At 48.2% G+C, this 15,307-nt stretch overlaps 1 protein-coding gene across 2 annotated transcripts; it reads right to left on the bottom strand.

Annotated features, from left to right (window-relative positions):
* Positions 1 to 3,591: 3,591 nt before the first annotated feature.
* Positions 3,592 to 14,647, bottom strand: GPHA2 (glycoprotein hormone subunit alpha 2). Of its 2 annotated transcripts, XR_014786261.1 has the most exons (5): positions 14,476 to 14,607; positions 11,059 to 11,167; positions 8,923 to 9,107; positions 4,592 to 4,810; positions 3,610 to 4,492 (listed from the first exon to the last, which is right to left on the bottom strand). XR_014786261.1 is itself a non-coding variant. In XM_084823837.1 (4 exons), exons 2-4 carry the CDS (start codon positions 11,150 to 11,152, stop codon positions 4,709 to 4,711), a joined length of 381 nt encoding a protein of 126 aa, XP_084679963.1. In that variant the 5' UTR covers positions 11,153 to 11,167; positions 14,476 to 14,647; the 3' UTR covers positions 3,592 to 4,708. The 2 variants fall into 2 exon arrangements, 1 of the variants encoding a protein (XP_084679963.1); XM_084823837.1 differs by having other exon boundaries at positions 3,592 to 4,810; positions 14,476 to 14,647.
* Between the last annotated feature and the right edge of the window lie 660 nt (positions 14,648 to 15,307).

Below are 15,307 nucleotides of genomic sequence, written 5' to 3'. Positions count from 1 at the left end.
AAGTTGACATCTTCTGCCCTGCTGCTAAGCACATTTACTTGGGAATAAGCACCAGTTTGTTGCAGAATAAGGTGATATATTTTAAAACTAAAAATAAAATGAACAGCTGTAATCATGTACATGCCTGCTTGGCTGCCTTTTGACAGCAATTACATTTGTTTAACATAAGAAGAAAAAGGATGCTGCAGTGGCCAGCGGCAGCTCTGGTGGGCCCTCAGATGTTCACACAGGTCCTGGAGCTGCCAGTTTCTAGGGGGTCATTTGGCAGCTTCCCAGGCTGGATGGCTCAAAGACCAGCCCAACTTGTGCCGCTGAACTCTCTCTGGAGGATAACTAGTCCTAGATTAGGGGATTTCAACGGAACACCTTCCGAGGCAGTCTCAGTTCCACTGTCTTCAGCGTGGTCCATCAAGAACTTCTCTTGCTGGGAATCTGGCAACATGAAGGCAGCAGGGAACTCCCCAAGAACCAGAACTCTGCCTCCCCGTGGGGGTTGCATGTAGCCTGCATACTGCCCACCCCTCTTCGCTGCTGAACAACGTGCTTACTTGCAGAATTGTGTCAAGATTATTCTGACCCCTGATACTTGACTACTGTGAGCTCCAGATCAATTGCGGGGTTCTTAGAGGATGGGAAAATCTCACACCTGAAGACAGCGGTGGAGACCCTCTTTCACCCTGTGGGCTGCATTCCATTTCCGAGACACTCGTGACAGCTGCACATTGGTAGTGGGCAGAGCTGAAGACCAAGGGGGCAAGGCCAAACATAGAAAATGTACTGGCGTATTGTAACGTGAAGCTCATCCTGCCAGCAACTCCACTTTAGGAAAGGCTTAAGATGGCAGTGCAGGGGGATGGCACCAAAGCCAGGAAGCCATGAAATCATCGGTGGTTGGGGGGAAAGGGGTGGGGTCCAACGGGAGCATGACCATCTGGGGAAAGGGAAAGGTTTTCAAAAACCTTCAAACTTACTTCAAACTTGGTGTGTCTCTTAACTCTGCCTTTATAAGGTCCTGGAAATTTCAGCCGGATCAACTGAGATTTTCTGGTTTGGTAAAGTGCATATCACAAAGGGGGAAAGGATTTGGCTCCCTCAACCGGAGGTTCGCCACCCCTGCCTTCAGAGCCGAAGAGCATTTTTGCCTTTGTAAAAAGAACATGCTCAAAGCACAGAATCATGGAATAGTAGGGTTGGAAGGGGCCTACAAGGCCATCGAGTCCAACCCCCTGCTCAATGCAAGAATCCAAGTCAGAGCATCCCTGACAGGTGGCTATCCAGCCTCGTTTTGAGTGCCTCCAGTGGGGGAGAGCCCACTACCACCCTAGGGAATGGGTTCCATTGTCGTACTGCTCTAACAGGAAGTTTTCCCTGATGTTCAGCTGGAATCGGGCTTCCTGGAACTTGAGCCCATTCCATGTCCTGCACTCCGGGATGATGGAGAAGAGATCCCGTCCTTCCTCCCTGTGACAACATTTCACGTACTTGAAGAGCGCTACCATATCACCCCTCAGTCTTCTCAAGGCTAAACATGCCCAGTTCCTTCAGTCATTACACACTCTTCTCAGCTTTATTCTGCCTCGGCCACCAAAAGGTTCCCTTCTTACTCTTTCCTACCCAGTTGGTGCCGTTTCTCTCGCCCAGCATCTCCTTCCTGCTGTTTAACGTTCCCTGCTTCTCGTGGCAGTTGCTGTCTTCTGAAGTTGTAGACTGGGCTGGGGAACTTGGAGCCCATGGGCCAAATCCTGCCCTCCTGGGTTCCTGATATATTTTTTAAAAATTTGTTTAGTTACAGTATTTATATACTGCCCCACATCAAAGATTTCGGAGCGGTGAACAACAGGATAAAAGAATAGAACCCCATAATTAAAACATTTTAAAAGAACAGCTTCTGAACTTAATAAACTGTGGCTGGTCACTCAGGGCAGGCTTCTCAAAATAATGTCTTCAGGAGGCCCCAAAAGCAACGCAATGGTGGCACCTGCCTGACCTCCAAAAGCAGAGAGTTCCACAGGCAAGGGGCCGCCACGCTGAAGGCTCTTTTCTTGGTGGACTCCAGCCAGGCTATAGGTCCATGTGGAGCCACCAAGAGCAAGCCCTCCAGTGACCTCAGTGACCAGGCAGGTTAGTAAAGAAGAAGGCGCTCTCTCTTACAGACATGCTCCCCTTTTTCCTGACCACTGATCACTGAAAGAGGTTTCCCATTCCCACTGTAGACATTAAGGAGTCCTTTGAAGTAGACTCCTGTGAGCCAAACGCTGCTCCATTTTATTTCTAGATACAAGAATATAAAAAGAGCACCGTTGGATCAGATGACTCTGGTTCTGTAGGAAGTGCAGAGTCCCTGGTTTCTACCGGGAAGCTTTGAAGCATGGCATGCAGAGAGCAGGCCGACTCTTTTTCCTCCCCACCGGCTTCTGGTCATCAGCTGAACATGGGAGTCCCAGTTACTCATCCTGGCTAATTGCTGGGGATAAAACCTCAGTGGTGCAACTAGGTCATTTTAGACTCTGCGCTTAATGGTCTTACGGAGGGGCGGGGGCTGTCTTTAGAATGTAATGTCTTGCCCTGGACATCTGTTCCGAAGCCCTACCCAAATGGCACCATTGCTTCTCCTTCCCCATGAAGTTCTCTTATATCCTTTTAAAGGTGAATGGTTTTAAAAAAGAAGGGGGGAAAAGGCCTTTATGTCAGAAAAACTGGAGAGGCCTCTCTCTCTCTAGTGCGACTGCGTGATGTTACACTGCTGTTTCTCTGCTCAGGAACTGCAGCTGCTCCAGCTGGGCCGATGAAATGGGAGTCCAGGGCTTTCAAATCCTCAGCACCGCTGCTTGTTCTTGAAAGCCTGCACTCCTTTGGAAAACTGTGTGTGAGAGGGCAGGGCCCTTTAGGGCCTTAGGGTGCAATGCTATGAATGTTTCGGAAAAACATCCTACAATGCCCAGCATTCCCCAGCCAGCTGTGCTGGCTGGGGAATGCTGGGAGTTGTAGGACTGTTTTCTGTTGAAACGTGCATAAGATTGCACCTCTACTGTGGTACAAGCTGTTTAGGGAACAACCTTAGTGCAGACTGATTTTCCTGTAAGTTGCAGATATAATTAACCTGCAGTTCTTTGCCCTAAAACTCCCAGAACATGTATTTCCTGGTTTGTGTGGGTGTTTGAGCTGCCCTTTCTAACCCAGAGCTTCTAAACAATGGTCCCGTTGCTTCCCATAGCCTCACCCTATTGATTCTCTGGCTATGTTGTCATCAGCAGCCCTTTCTTTGCTTCCCAGCTGAGAGACTGAGCCAAGGATGGATTAGGAATGGACGAATCTCTGTTTCACTTTCTACCACTTTTGAATGTTTTGAATCACAAGTTCATTCCATCCTGTTTCTGCATGAGTTGTCAATTTCTTTGAGTAAAAAGTCCAGACAAAAATTTGTATGCATTTCTATGTGCATTTCTCGTAATGTATGTGTTTTTGCACGCTGCTCTCCTTAATATTTTTTGCAAGCTATTTTCCCTAATATGTGCCTTCTTCTTTGCCGTTTTTGCCAAGTGGATGCGTTTTTGTACGTATTTTTTCATCCAGACACCATAGCAAAATTTCAAAAACTGAACGAGATTTGCATTCCTGTTCATATATTATTTCGGGAAGAGCAAATTACGTTGGTTGTTGTTCAAATGTGAACCAAACGAGGTTCTCGAGCGTGATGTGTGCAGTTTCAAAGTCGCATGCGGTTTTGTACCTAGTGTCTTGCACCCTCCTTCCTCCATGAATAATGGGGCTGTGGCCCATGTGAACTTCGATGTTGCAAGGTGGAAAAAGGCTTCCACGGATACCTGGCCAAGCCTGTCTCTCCACTGCAGCCTTCAGGATGGTTCAGGCTTTTTCAGTGATGTGGGATCGTAACTGGGGAGGTGGAAATCATCAAAATGGCTCTGTGTCAGGATGGACACCGAGCCCATAGAACCTCAGAGCAGTTCTGATTCTGAGGAGGAACAGCTGTCCATGGGAGAGGAGAGCGCTCATCCCTCCCAGGCCCTGCAGCTGGCAGAGATTCCTCCTACCAGCATTCCAGACATAGATAGCAGTCCTGGGAGGGAAGGAGCGCGGGAGGAGGGCTGGCTGGATGCTCGACACAGAGAGCGACGAGCTATGGAGGGCGTGGAAAGGAGGCGTAGCGCCTGTTTGGCGCGCAAGCAACGGTCGCGTCCAGAGGACCCAAGGGAAGAGGGGAGGGACTGTCCCTAGCCCATAAGTTCAGGGTCTGCAAGTGATTCTCGTTCAAACGGGGACCAACTGTTTCCAACCCGGGGCATAGATTACTCTGCTGTTCATAGCTTAGTCGCTGGTGATAGAGTTATTAAGTTGTAAAAGGAATAAAGCATTGAAAAGAATCCTTTGTCTGTGTCTGGAGTTGGCTACTGGAATAGACTGAAAGAGGCCGGCTAGGGCCTCCTGACACTCTGCTACAAAGAGACGATGGTCTGACGCGGCCTTCCCCAACCTGGTGCCCTCCAGATGGGTTGACTACAACTGCTATCATTCCCAGCTAGCATGCTGGCAGGGGAATGATGGGGGGTAGTCCAACGCCTCTGGAGGACACCAGGTTGGGGGAAGGTTAGTCTGAGGCCTTGATTTAATCGAGCCCTGTTGGGGGTGAGGGGAAGAGGCTAGCGAGGATTAGTCGAAGAAGGCCGCAAGCGTGGTCTCTGGTGGCCCCCTAGTATCTGGAGAGGCGGCACATGTCGCACTGGCAAGCCTTGGCGGTGAACAGCTCCATGGTCTCGCGCCAGCTGGTGCCACAGCTCAGCCGCACCTTGATCTGTGGAGAAGAAGAGAGCAAAAGGGGCAGGGTTGGCTTCTCCTCCCTTGACAGTCCACTCCCATGCCTCCTGTCTCCAGTCAGGCCTGCAGTGTTGTGCTCCCTGTAGGATGTGAGGTCCCAGATAACTTTCCCTGCCTGGTGTGACTGCTGGGCCGACTAAATAGCAGGCGCGGGTGGTCAGAACCAGCGTCGAGGGTCAGCATGGTCGGGCAGCTGCCCAGGGCCCACACCCCAGCAGGGGCCCACTGAACAGAGTCCCCTGGAGTTGCTCCTCCTCTTCGCCGTTGCAACCAGCTTGATCCCCTGCCTCTTCGCTCTGGCCCAGGCAACGGTGGTGAGGAGGAGGAGCAGGAGATGCCCCGGCCCACTTGCTCCCTGGCTCTCAAGCAAGCAAGGAAGAAGAGCAAGAGCAGCTGGCCACAATGGCAGCAAGAAGGTGGATTTCACTGAGTGCGTTGTGCCCAAGAACCCTCCAAAACCTGGACCCAGCACTGCTCACAGTACCCAGTTCCCCAGTAGGAAGGAACCCGAGGGCGGCTGCTTGTAGCCATCACAGACATCCCCCTTTCCTATGAAGTGCTGACGTTCCAGTGCTCCTGTCTATCTGCCTTCAGCATCCCATTGCCTGGGAGGTCTCTCCTGCCTGCGGGGCTTCTCCGCCTTGCTCCTGCTGCCTGTCCACCACACGTGGTCCCACGACACTTGGGACGCGGCTGCACCACAGCATGGGAGTTGACCTAAGGCATCCCATGCTGAGCCGAAGAACTAGGTGGGCCTAGTCCTTTTCCAGATTCCAGTACGTACAACCAGTGCTGGCCCCAGGTTTTGGAGGACCCTTGAGCAAGACACCCTCCATGGGCCCCTTCCTTCAAGGAGTCCACCTTCTCACTGCCATGATCCCCAGCTGCTCTGGCTCCTCCTCCTCTTTCTCATCGTGGCTGCCGCTTAACGTCTGCTCCTCCTCACCACCACCGTTGCCTGGGCCACAGCGAGAGGCAGATGAGCAAGCAGGTTGCCATGGTGAAGAGGAGGAGCAACTCCAGGGCAATATGGTCAGTGGGACCCTGCTGGGTGTGGGCCCTTGGCAGATGCCCGACCATACCTGCTCTTGACGCCAGCCCTGTTTATCAGCATAAAGTCAGGAACAATAATGCTCCTTGAAAGGTGAAACACACACCACCAAGATGCTAACCACAGCCAGCCAGCCAGTGGCTGGAAAATCTGAGCTGTAAACTAGCACAAAGCTAAGCCTGTGTTCTTGGGTGGCTTCCTTCCTTTCTGTCAAGTTGCTTGTTCAATATTTCCATGTTGGGCAGGAAGGGGAGAGAAGTGTCTTGCTTTCTTCAAGGCTCTCTTTGGTCCTTTGTTATCGTTTCCCAGCACACACTTCTCCCTCTGTCATCAAACCCCATGGCTTTCAGTATTTCAGAGTAAATTCTGAAGACGTGTCCAGTTCTGGGCACCACACTTTAAGAAGGATGTGGACAAACTGGAAAAGGTTCAGAGGAGGGCAACAAAGATGATCGGGGGGCTGGAAACAAAGCCCATGAGGAGAGGCTGAAAGAATTGGGCATGTTTAGCCTTGAGAAGAACAGACTGAGGGGGGATAGGATAGTGCTTTTCAAGTACCTGAAAGGCTGTCCCAGAGAGGAAGGCCAGGACCTCTTCTCGATCATCCCAGAGTGCACGACACGGAACAATGGGCTCAAGTGACAGAAAGCCAGATTCCGGCTGAACATCAGGAAAAACTTCCTGACGGTTACAGCAATACAGCAATAGAACCCATTCCCTAGGGAGGTGGTGGGCTCTCCCACACTGGAGGTGTTCAAGACGAGGCTGGACAGCCACCTGTCAGGGATGCTCTGACTTGGATTCCTGCACTGAGCAGGACTCTATGGCCTTGCAGGCCCCTTCCAACCCTACTATTCTATGACGCCCAACTTCACCTCATAATTCCCCCCTTCCTTCCAGCTCTGTGTCTGCCTTTCCAACAGTTCTGCTGAGATATTTAATACGCCACTCTTAAATTAAAAGAAAAAGAAACAATAATCCAAGAGCGGCTTCTGATATAAGTAAAATGAACACGTTAAAAAGAATAACGAAATACAACAGCAACATGCCCAGGAAAAAGCCAGATCAAGGAAAGAAGCCTTAAATAAGATTTTCCTCTGGCACTGGAAAGACAAACTGGAGATGGAGGGATTGAACCTGGGACCTTTTGCATGCAAAACAAATCGTCTTCCACGGGGCTATAGTAACTACAGTCTCCACCCCAGTGTAGTGTAGTGTATGGTTAGAATGTTGGACCAGGACTGGGGGAGACCCAGGTTCTAGTCCCCACTTGGCCACGAAGCTCACTGGGTGACTTAGGGCCAGTCACTCACTTTCAGCCTAACCTTTTAAGTTAGGCCTATCTAGGAATGTATGGATTTTATAAAATCTGTTCCGTCTGTGTTTTATGAATTTTCAGGTGCCTTTTGTTCCGTTGGCCGCTCATTTTAATTCATTCATTTATTATACTTCTATACTGCCCCATAGCCGAAGCTCTCTGGTTGGTTCACAGAAATTAATCATTGATGGAATAGGATTTTTTCCAATTTCCCAAAGTCGCGCAAATTCGGATTTGCACAAATTTGTATGCGTAAAAATGCGCAAATCCCCCCAAATGTGCAAATTCTCCACAAAATGTGTGAATCCCACCCCCACCCCCCATGTGCGTTTTCATACCTTAGCCTATGGGGAAAATGTACATTTTTGGCCAGTATTTTTTATTTTATGTATTTTTCTACAACTAAATTTGCGTAAAATTCCAGAAAGTTTAAAAAAAAAAAAAAAAGTCTGCAAGTCCACAGAATCTGAGCAACTCAGGAAAAGCCAGTCCGCACTGGAATCCATGGATTGGATTTATACAAAACTGGACTCATTTGATTCCGTTGCAGATTTCGCCAACATCCCTAAGCCTAACCAGATCTTTTAAGTGCCAGGCAATGCCCAGTCTGCAGAGACGCCCCACTTGAAGTAATAACTTTGAGTCTCACAAGCTGACAATCAGAGTGGGGTGGGAGGAAGTCTGAACAAGGGTCTCTGGGTCTCCTGTTACAAAAGGGTCTGGCTTTTTTGCTGGGGTGATTTTTTGGAGCTAACAGGTGGTTTGGAGAGAGGATCTTTCCCAATGAGCCTCATCTTTAATCTTGCTTTCCCAGTCTTCCTTCTGCATCAGCTGGACTACTCTGCTATCTGTAGGTGAGATCAGGCAGGCAGGCACATGAGACAGGGTAGTGACACCATGTCTGTAGGGCTCCCTCACTCCTAATGGACATTGGTCAGGCATCCTCTTTCCAACTTTCAATGGATGGTTAAGACCTTTCCATTCAAGCTAGTTTTTAACCCGTGAACTTCCTTTTCTGTTATGTGTTGTTTATTGTTTTAGTGGATGTATTATCATATCGTTTTGTCTGACGATATTATGTGTGGTTATTATTTTAACAGAAAAGCAGGATACAAAACATCAGTGGTGGTGTAGCAAATCTGGAACCGCAGGCACTCAACCTGACAGTCCCCAGTGCAACACCCCCACAGAGATTCTAAAAATGCAGGCAGCTGTGTTGACCCACATCAGCAGACCAGCTCTAATTTCCACCTGGAGCGGGTCTTTTGTTAAGCAAATGGGTCTTAATTGCCCATTCAAGATCAAACCCTGTGGCAACAGGGAAGGATAGATTGTTGCTGGGAAAATTCGTTTCTCCCCAGCTACTGTGACCATTGCAACTAAGCTCAGTCTGACAGATGACATCCGTGTCCCTACAAATAAAAAAAAAAACCCTACTGGAGCTGAGCCCCGTGAGACCTGGCTCCACCTCACCACTGCAAATAACTAATTTTAATTTCAGAATGTCATTTAATCCTTCGGTTATGAAGCAACGGGGTGCTGGAATCACGTGTACCTGTGCCCTTTGAGGGACTTGCCCTCCTGCCCTGCTTGTGAGTTTCCCGTGGGCAGCTGATTGGCCACTGTGTGAACAGAACGTTGGACTAGATGGTCCCTTGGTTTGACCCAGCAGGGCTGATGTTCGTAGGACTTGGAGAGAGGCTGCTAGAATCCCACTCACCTTCTGCATTTTGGTGATGTTGCAACACTGGGACACAGAAGTGATGTTGTGCTTGAAGTTGCTGGCCAGAAGGACGGAGTACTTCGAGGGGAAGGCACTCGACTCACAGTAGCCCACGCAGGCCTGGACCGTATGGCTACTGCGGCAGCTTCCCCAGTTGTCACTCTTGACGGTTATATTGAAAGCTGGAGAGGGAAGGAGAGCAGAGCTGAAACGGGGTGTGCCTGAGCTCGCCTGATCTCAGAAGCTGAGCAGGGTCAGCCCTGGTCAGTGCTTGGATGGGAGACCGCCTGGGAATCAGGCTTCCTGCATGGAGCAGGGGGTGGGACTCGATGGTCTCGCAGGCCCCTTCCGACCCTACGATTCTATGACAATTCTATTATTCCCCCAGATTTCGAATCCCATGCAATCATTCCTCAGAGAAACACCCACGGCACTCGTCAACAAACCAGTTGACAGCTAGGATAACTTGTCACATGCAAAGCAATGGGTTGACATGCCAAGTTCACCTACCAAAAGGAGAAATAACTTTGCTTTTTTCTTTTAAGGGCGGGGGGGGGGCTGTTTGATCTGTGATCATAACATTGCTGTGATTATTGGGAGGTATAAAACAATGAACAACAAATGCTCTTCAAATTCACACACACACACTGGTTTTGGCAGCTTCACTCAAATGTTTCTATGGGAGTGGGCCTTTGAACCTTGGGGTCAATCTTCCCCTCCCCCTATCCAAAATGGCACCTCTTGGCAAAGTGCAAATGGAGCCAGGAACCACTCTCTGTGAGGTGTTTCCGGACAAGGCTTTTGTTTTGCAGTTGCCTCAGTCATGGAATTTTATGGGGTGTCCAGACGACATTCTCTTCCACTCATGGCTCTCCCATGTTTTCCCACCACCACTTGTCTTTTTTCTGACTGCACAAAATTGGTTAAGCAGGGCTGGCTCAAGGCATTTGCTGCCTGACACAAAAGACAAGATGGCATCTCCCAGTCCATGTACAAAAACCATCTGGGCTGACAGTTGACTCTTTCTTCAAAACTGACGATGGAACAACGTCTTCCACCACACCTGACTGTGGCAGGGTAGCTTAGACAGGGGCACAAGGCAGGCTGCGTGGTCCATAGCTCTCTCTTCCAACACTTTGCTGCCACCTCCCAGCCTAAGGCGATTGCCTCACTCTGTCTGGATTCACACAACACAACAAGCCAGAGTACAGGTTGAGTGTGGGTTGCTGTTGAATCATGGGTTGTGTTGTGTGAACCCAGCCACACTTACAAACCATGGTTTGTTATTATTTATTTATATGGTGCCATCAATGTACGAGGCGCTGTACAGAATAAGACAATAGAACAATAAATCCCTGCCACAGAAGTGTATATTCTAATAAAATCACATAATAAAACCAAGGGAGGGAAGGGAATGCATCAAACAGGCACAGGGCACATACAAAAAATACATAATTAATATTACCAAGCAATGAATAAAATCTAAGCTAACATTTCAAAAGCTTTGGGAAAGAGAAAAGGTAACCACAAACAACCCACAAAGAGAACCCATGGTTTGTTGTTGGGTGGTGAATTGTGGATGGTTTGTGGTTAAGAGCCCATGATTTGTTAGCACTGCTGGGTTCACACAACACAACAAGCCATGATTCAACAACAACCCACAGTTTGACAACCCACACTCAACCCATTCTCTGGCTTGTCGTGTTGTGTGAACCTGGCCTCTCTCTAACAGAAAGGATGGCCTTGCTGTTAAGGAAAAAAAGATGGAATTGTTGCACTATGCTTTCTAACTAGTCATTCCAGGAGCCCTCTGTCTGGAAGCACCACCCAGACAACATCATCCAATTGTAACTCGCCTGTGTTTTCCCACGGCTTCCACCTTTTTTCCTTCCGTAAACAGAACATGCTAAGGAAAAAAGGTGGAAGAGCTACACAAGGCCTTTTGACTGGTAGCACTTAGAATGCTCCTTTTCTCCAGACATCCTGAGGACCAAAAGACAAAACAAGGGCCCTCCAAAACCTGGAGCTGACACAAGTGTAATGGCTACGATGTGGATCCCAGGAGATCAACTTCCTCCTTTTCCGCACCCACGTTTGTGTGTCGGTTTCCTCCCCACAACATAGGCAGCTTACGATGCAGGTGGCAACCAAGTCTGGTGGCTTCATAACTCCAGCACCCTGCGGTCAGTAGAAGAGAGAGGGCAGCAACACGGAGGAAGGGTGGCATCGCTTCCGGGGGTCCCTGAAAGTCACAGACTTGACTCAGCGTTGGCAAAGATATGATGCAACGTCATTGTATGCAAACATGAAACAACAAACCCAGAGAGCATCGCGTAACGGTTAGAGTGTGGGACTAGAAACTGTGTCCAAATGTCTGCTGAACCACAAAATGCCCTGGGTGACATCGGGCCAGCCAACATCTCTCAGCCTAACCTACCTCGCAGGGTTGTTGTGAGGGTAAAAAGCAGCGGAGGGGGAGAAGCAAGATTCTGCCCGGAGTTCCTTGGAAGAATGGTGGGTTGGAAGTGTAATAATTAGGGCAGGGGTGTTGAACGTCTTTCATCCCAAGGGTCGAAGCGCTCAGGGACCACATTCCAGAGGAGTGTGTGTGCCAAAGACAAAAGGGATGGAGCAAAAGGGGCTAAGTAAAAACACAAAAAATACCAGCTTCTTGTAGCTTCAAGTTCTTCCTGCCAGTCACTCAGCTTTAAGAGAGGCATTTCAACCTTTTAGAATTGGGGGGGGGGGGTTTGCACAAAAGCCAGGAAAACCCCAAACAATTGGTGGTTGGAGGGAACGAGTGCAGGCATCTGGGGAACCCCGCAGGGCGAGATTTGGCCTGCAGGCATCAAGTCCCCTTGATAAGGCAGAGTGAGATGGTGACCTCAGGCAGCCAGTTTCGGGTGCCATGAAATGGCAGCAAGTTGTTAATTCTTTTTTTTACTCCTAGCAGGGAGAGGCACTTCTGATATTTTCTGCCTGAGGTGCCAACATTATTTGGGTGGCCTTAGGTGCTATGCTCCTTGAGTTTTTTTTTGGGGGGGGCATTACTCTTCCACCTCAGGCAGCAAAATAACTTGGGGCAGACTTGAGAGTCCTTCAAGCAGCAACCAGATTGGGGAAGGCTGCTTAAAGACTCATCGCTTGATTTCAACATACGTTTTTGTGTATTCAAAATCCTGTTCTGTCAGATGCATGAGGAGTTATTCTTAATGCATCTGTTGGGGGGGGGGCTGTTTGTAAAAAAGGGGGGGAGCAATGAAATGCAAAGGTAGACACAGGTCTGCTGGATTTCTACACGGGGATTACATGGATGCCATTTACGTCCTCCCCAAAGAGAAAGCAATCATCTGTCTTTAGGTGTGCGATTAGCAAGGCGTGAAGAACAAATGTTATACAACCAGTGACTTCTTGGAAGCACAACATATTTTCGTATTTCCTTTTGTGCAATTTTGTAGGGTTAGCATTAGGGCTAGGCTGTTGTAAATGGGACACCCTCCTCTTATTCTGGATATTTATTTATTTATTTATTTATTTGAGGTTTGCATAGAAATGTCACAGATGGTACTTCTTGCATTTCATGTTCTTTTGGCCCCACTGTTTCCTATCCTCTGCACACGCAAATGCACCTCTATCCTGGCAACACATATGCACCCGTCTCCAACATGCCAACACACAAGCACAACACTCTGCTTCTGATAAACATTCGTCCTTAAGGTGCCACAAAATCCAGTTGTTTTTGCTACAAAAAATGGCTACTACCCCTCTGGAATATAGGTTCAGTAGGCGGAATTTAGGGTTAGGAGGTTTGCAGTGCAATTTTACACATGTCTAGTAAGTCCCTGAGCATCTCTACACCAGCCTAAAACCCCGCATTTAAAGCAGGGCTTTCTGCTTCCGTTTTAAATGCAGGATCACAACCGACTCCCTTTACACGTGCTTCCTCCCCGCCTCCTTCTCCCCCTTATCTGAGTCTTCCATATGTTTCATTGGTCTAGCTCCTGTTATCACGGCTTTTCCTTTTTCACGGAGGGAACTCAAGTGGAACTCAGGCGGGGTAATTTGATAGCTCATTATCTCTGATCTTTAAAAAAACACGGAATAGAGGCCATTTAGTGCGGGAGACGCCCTGGCGGTTGATGACGTCATCTAAAGGACCCGCAAACATCCGTGAGTAATCAATCTCGATAGCAGGATAAAAGCTCCGTGTGAATAAGCCCAGTGGGGATTACTCCCTGATAAATATGTAGGATTGCAGCCTACATTGATAATTGGTTAGTCCAGTGGAAACTGGAACAAAATGTTGCAGGGTGAAGTGCTTCTGTTCAGGATTCCAGTCACTCTATTCCTTCCCTCTCTGCCAGTCAGTCAGCATTCCATGCCCACTCTGCAGTCACTGAGAGAGTTTGGGGCTCCCCACCCTGTTTATGTCGCGCGCACGCGCACACACACACACACACTATTTGTACTTCTGGTAAACCTGGGAGTTTCCCCATGCCCACTGATCCCTCGCTGTTGTATGTGCATGGTACTGTTTTGGCTACATAAGCAACAGCACCCGCAGACCTATCATCAGAAATAGTGGGAAAGATTAACTTATTTTTAAACACTTTCAGGTGTTAGAGTGTTGGACGGGCTGGGGAGGCCTGGGTTCTAGTCCCCACTTAGCCACGAACCTCACTGGGCGGCTTTGGGCCAGTCACTGACCGTTAGCCTAACCTACCTCACAGGGTTGTTGTGAGGATAAAATGGAGAGGAGGCTCATGGACGTTGCCCTGGGTTCTTCTGAGGGGAAAAGGCAGAATATAAGTGTGATAATAAAATAATAAATTAAATCAAAACTGAAAAGGTGCCCCTGGTTAATCAGGCAGCAGATGTTTTAAAAATGAACATCAAAAAAACCCTTTTCAATACAAGTGAAGTTATAAAAACTGCAGATGCCAAACACCTTCAGCTTAAGAGAGACATTCTCCCTGCTCCTTCACACAGCATTTACCAACTCTTTAGAGCTTTAAGACAAAAAACAATTGCCAACACCAACTTTTCAATTTGTTGCATCCATCCATCTCTCTCTCAGAATCAATCACACACTCATCACTTCTTTCTTTCTTTCTTCCTCCCTCCCTTCTTTTTTTTTTGTTTTTTTCATTGTGTTCGATCTGTTCATTCTTCTTCTCTTCTTTGCTTTCAGTGCTGCTACAGAACTTTCTATATCCCATCCTCTCCCACAAGAGTTTCTACACTATTTATTTACCATTTGCATATCACTTCCCACATGCTAGTATTTATTGACCATTTGCATATCACTTTCCACGTGCTGTAATACTTATTTACTATTTGCATATCACTTTCCAGATGTCAGGTGTCCTGCAGCTTTTATCCTTGCCACATCGCTCCAAGCCTGAGCATGAGTTGCCCACAGCCACAGCCTCTGGCTGCAGGTCAGCTTTAATCATTCAGGTTTCCCATAACCAGCAAACGATACCTTAGCTGTGCTCTGCTTCTGAAACCAGTCACAGAAACACACATGCACACTGCTTGCGCACTTACCCACAGCACTTGACGGAATTCCAGCTCTCCCAGGTCTCTGGCAAAGCAGACTCCTGTTGGCTGATGTGACGGGTCTCCTCTACTCCCAGGGGTATTTCAAGACCAGGCGGCTGTCTCTCCCCACCTGGGCTCAGCCCTTTGCAGCTTCCACCTTCCCCATCTCCCCACCCACTTCTTAAGTCGGAGAAAGAAACCTGGGCCACTTGCAACTTGTCTGCCAAAGCAGTTTCTGTGTTTGCAGCAAGCTTTCCCATGCATCTGACATTTTATTTTATTTATTTAAACACTTGCAACACTTATATACCACTAAATATAATACAATCCCTTGGCGGTTCACAATAAATATTACAATCACATTTAAAAAGACAGTGCTGAAAACACAACATTAAAAACACTTCCAATTCCGATAAAAGCAATTTTTGTTGTTGTTGTTCAGTCATTAAGTCGTGTCCGACTCTTCGTGACCCCATGGACCACAGCACGCCAGGCCTTCCTGTCCTGCGCTCTCTCCCAGAGCATGCTCAAGTTCATATTCTCATTGCATTGGTGATGCTATCTAGCCATCTCATCCTCTGATGAGATGATAAAAATGATGATAAAAGCAATACAGGAGCAGTAAGATGGAGTGGTGTGATTAATTTAATTACATCCCAGGGAAAACCTGGGTATTTTCAGGAGGTGTTTGAAAGATGACACATTTTCTGCCTCCCAGACTGCATGAGGGAGGGTTTTCCAGTGGGTGGGTGCCACCACCGAGAAGGCCTGCCGTCGGGGCATGGCATGGCAATATTCCGTTAGTTTTGGAATGACCAGCAAGGCCTCCTCTGATTAG

Source organism: Heloderma suspectum, chromosome 17 (assembly GCF_057233095.1).
Source record: "Heloderma suspectum isolate Gila_16-S chromosome 17, 16-S_ref, whole genome shotgun sequence".
Lineage (NCBI taxonomy): Eukaryota > Metazoa > Chordata > Lepidosauria > Squamata > Helodermatidae > Heloderma > Heloderma suspectum.
This window is presented reverse-complemented; position numbering and strand designations above follow the sequence as displayed.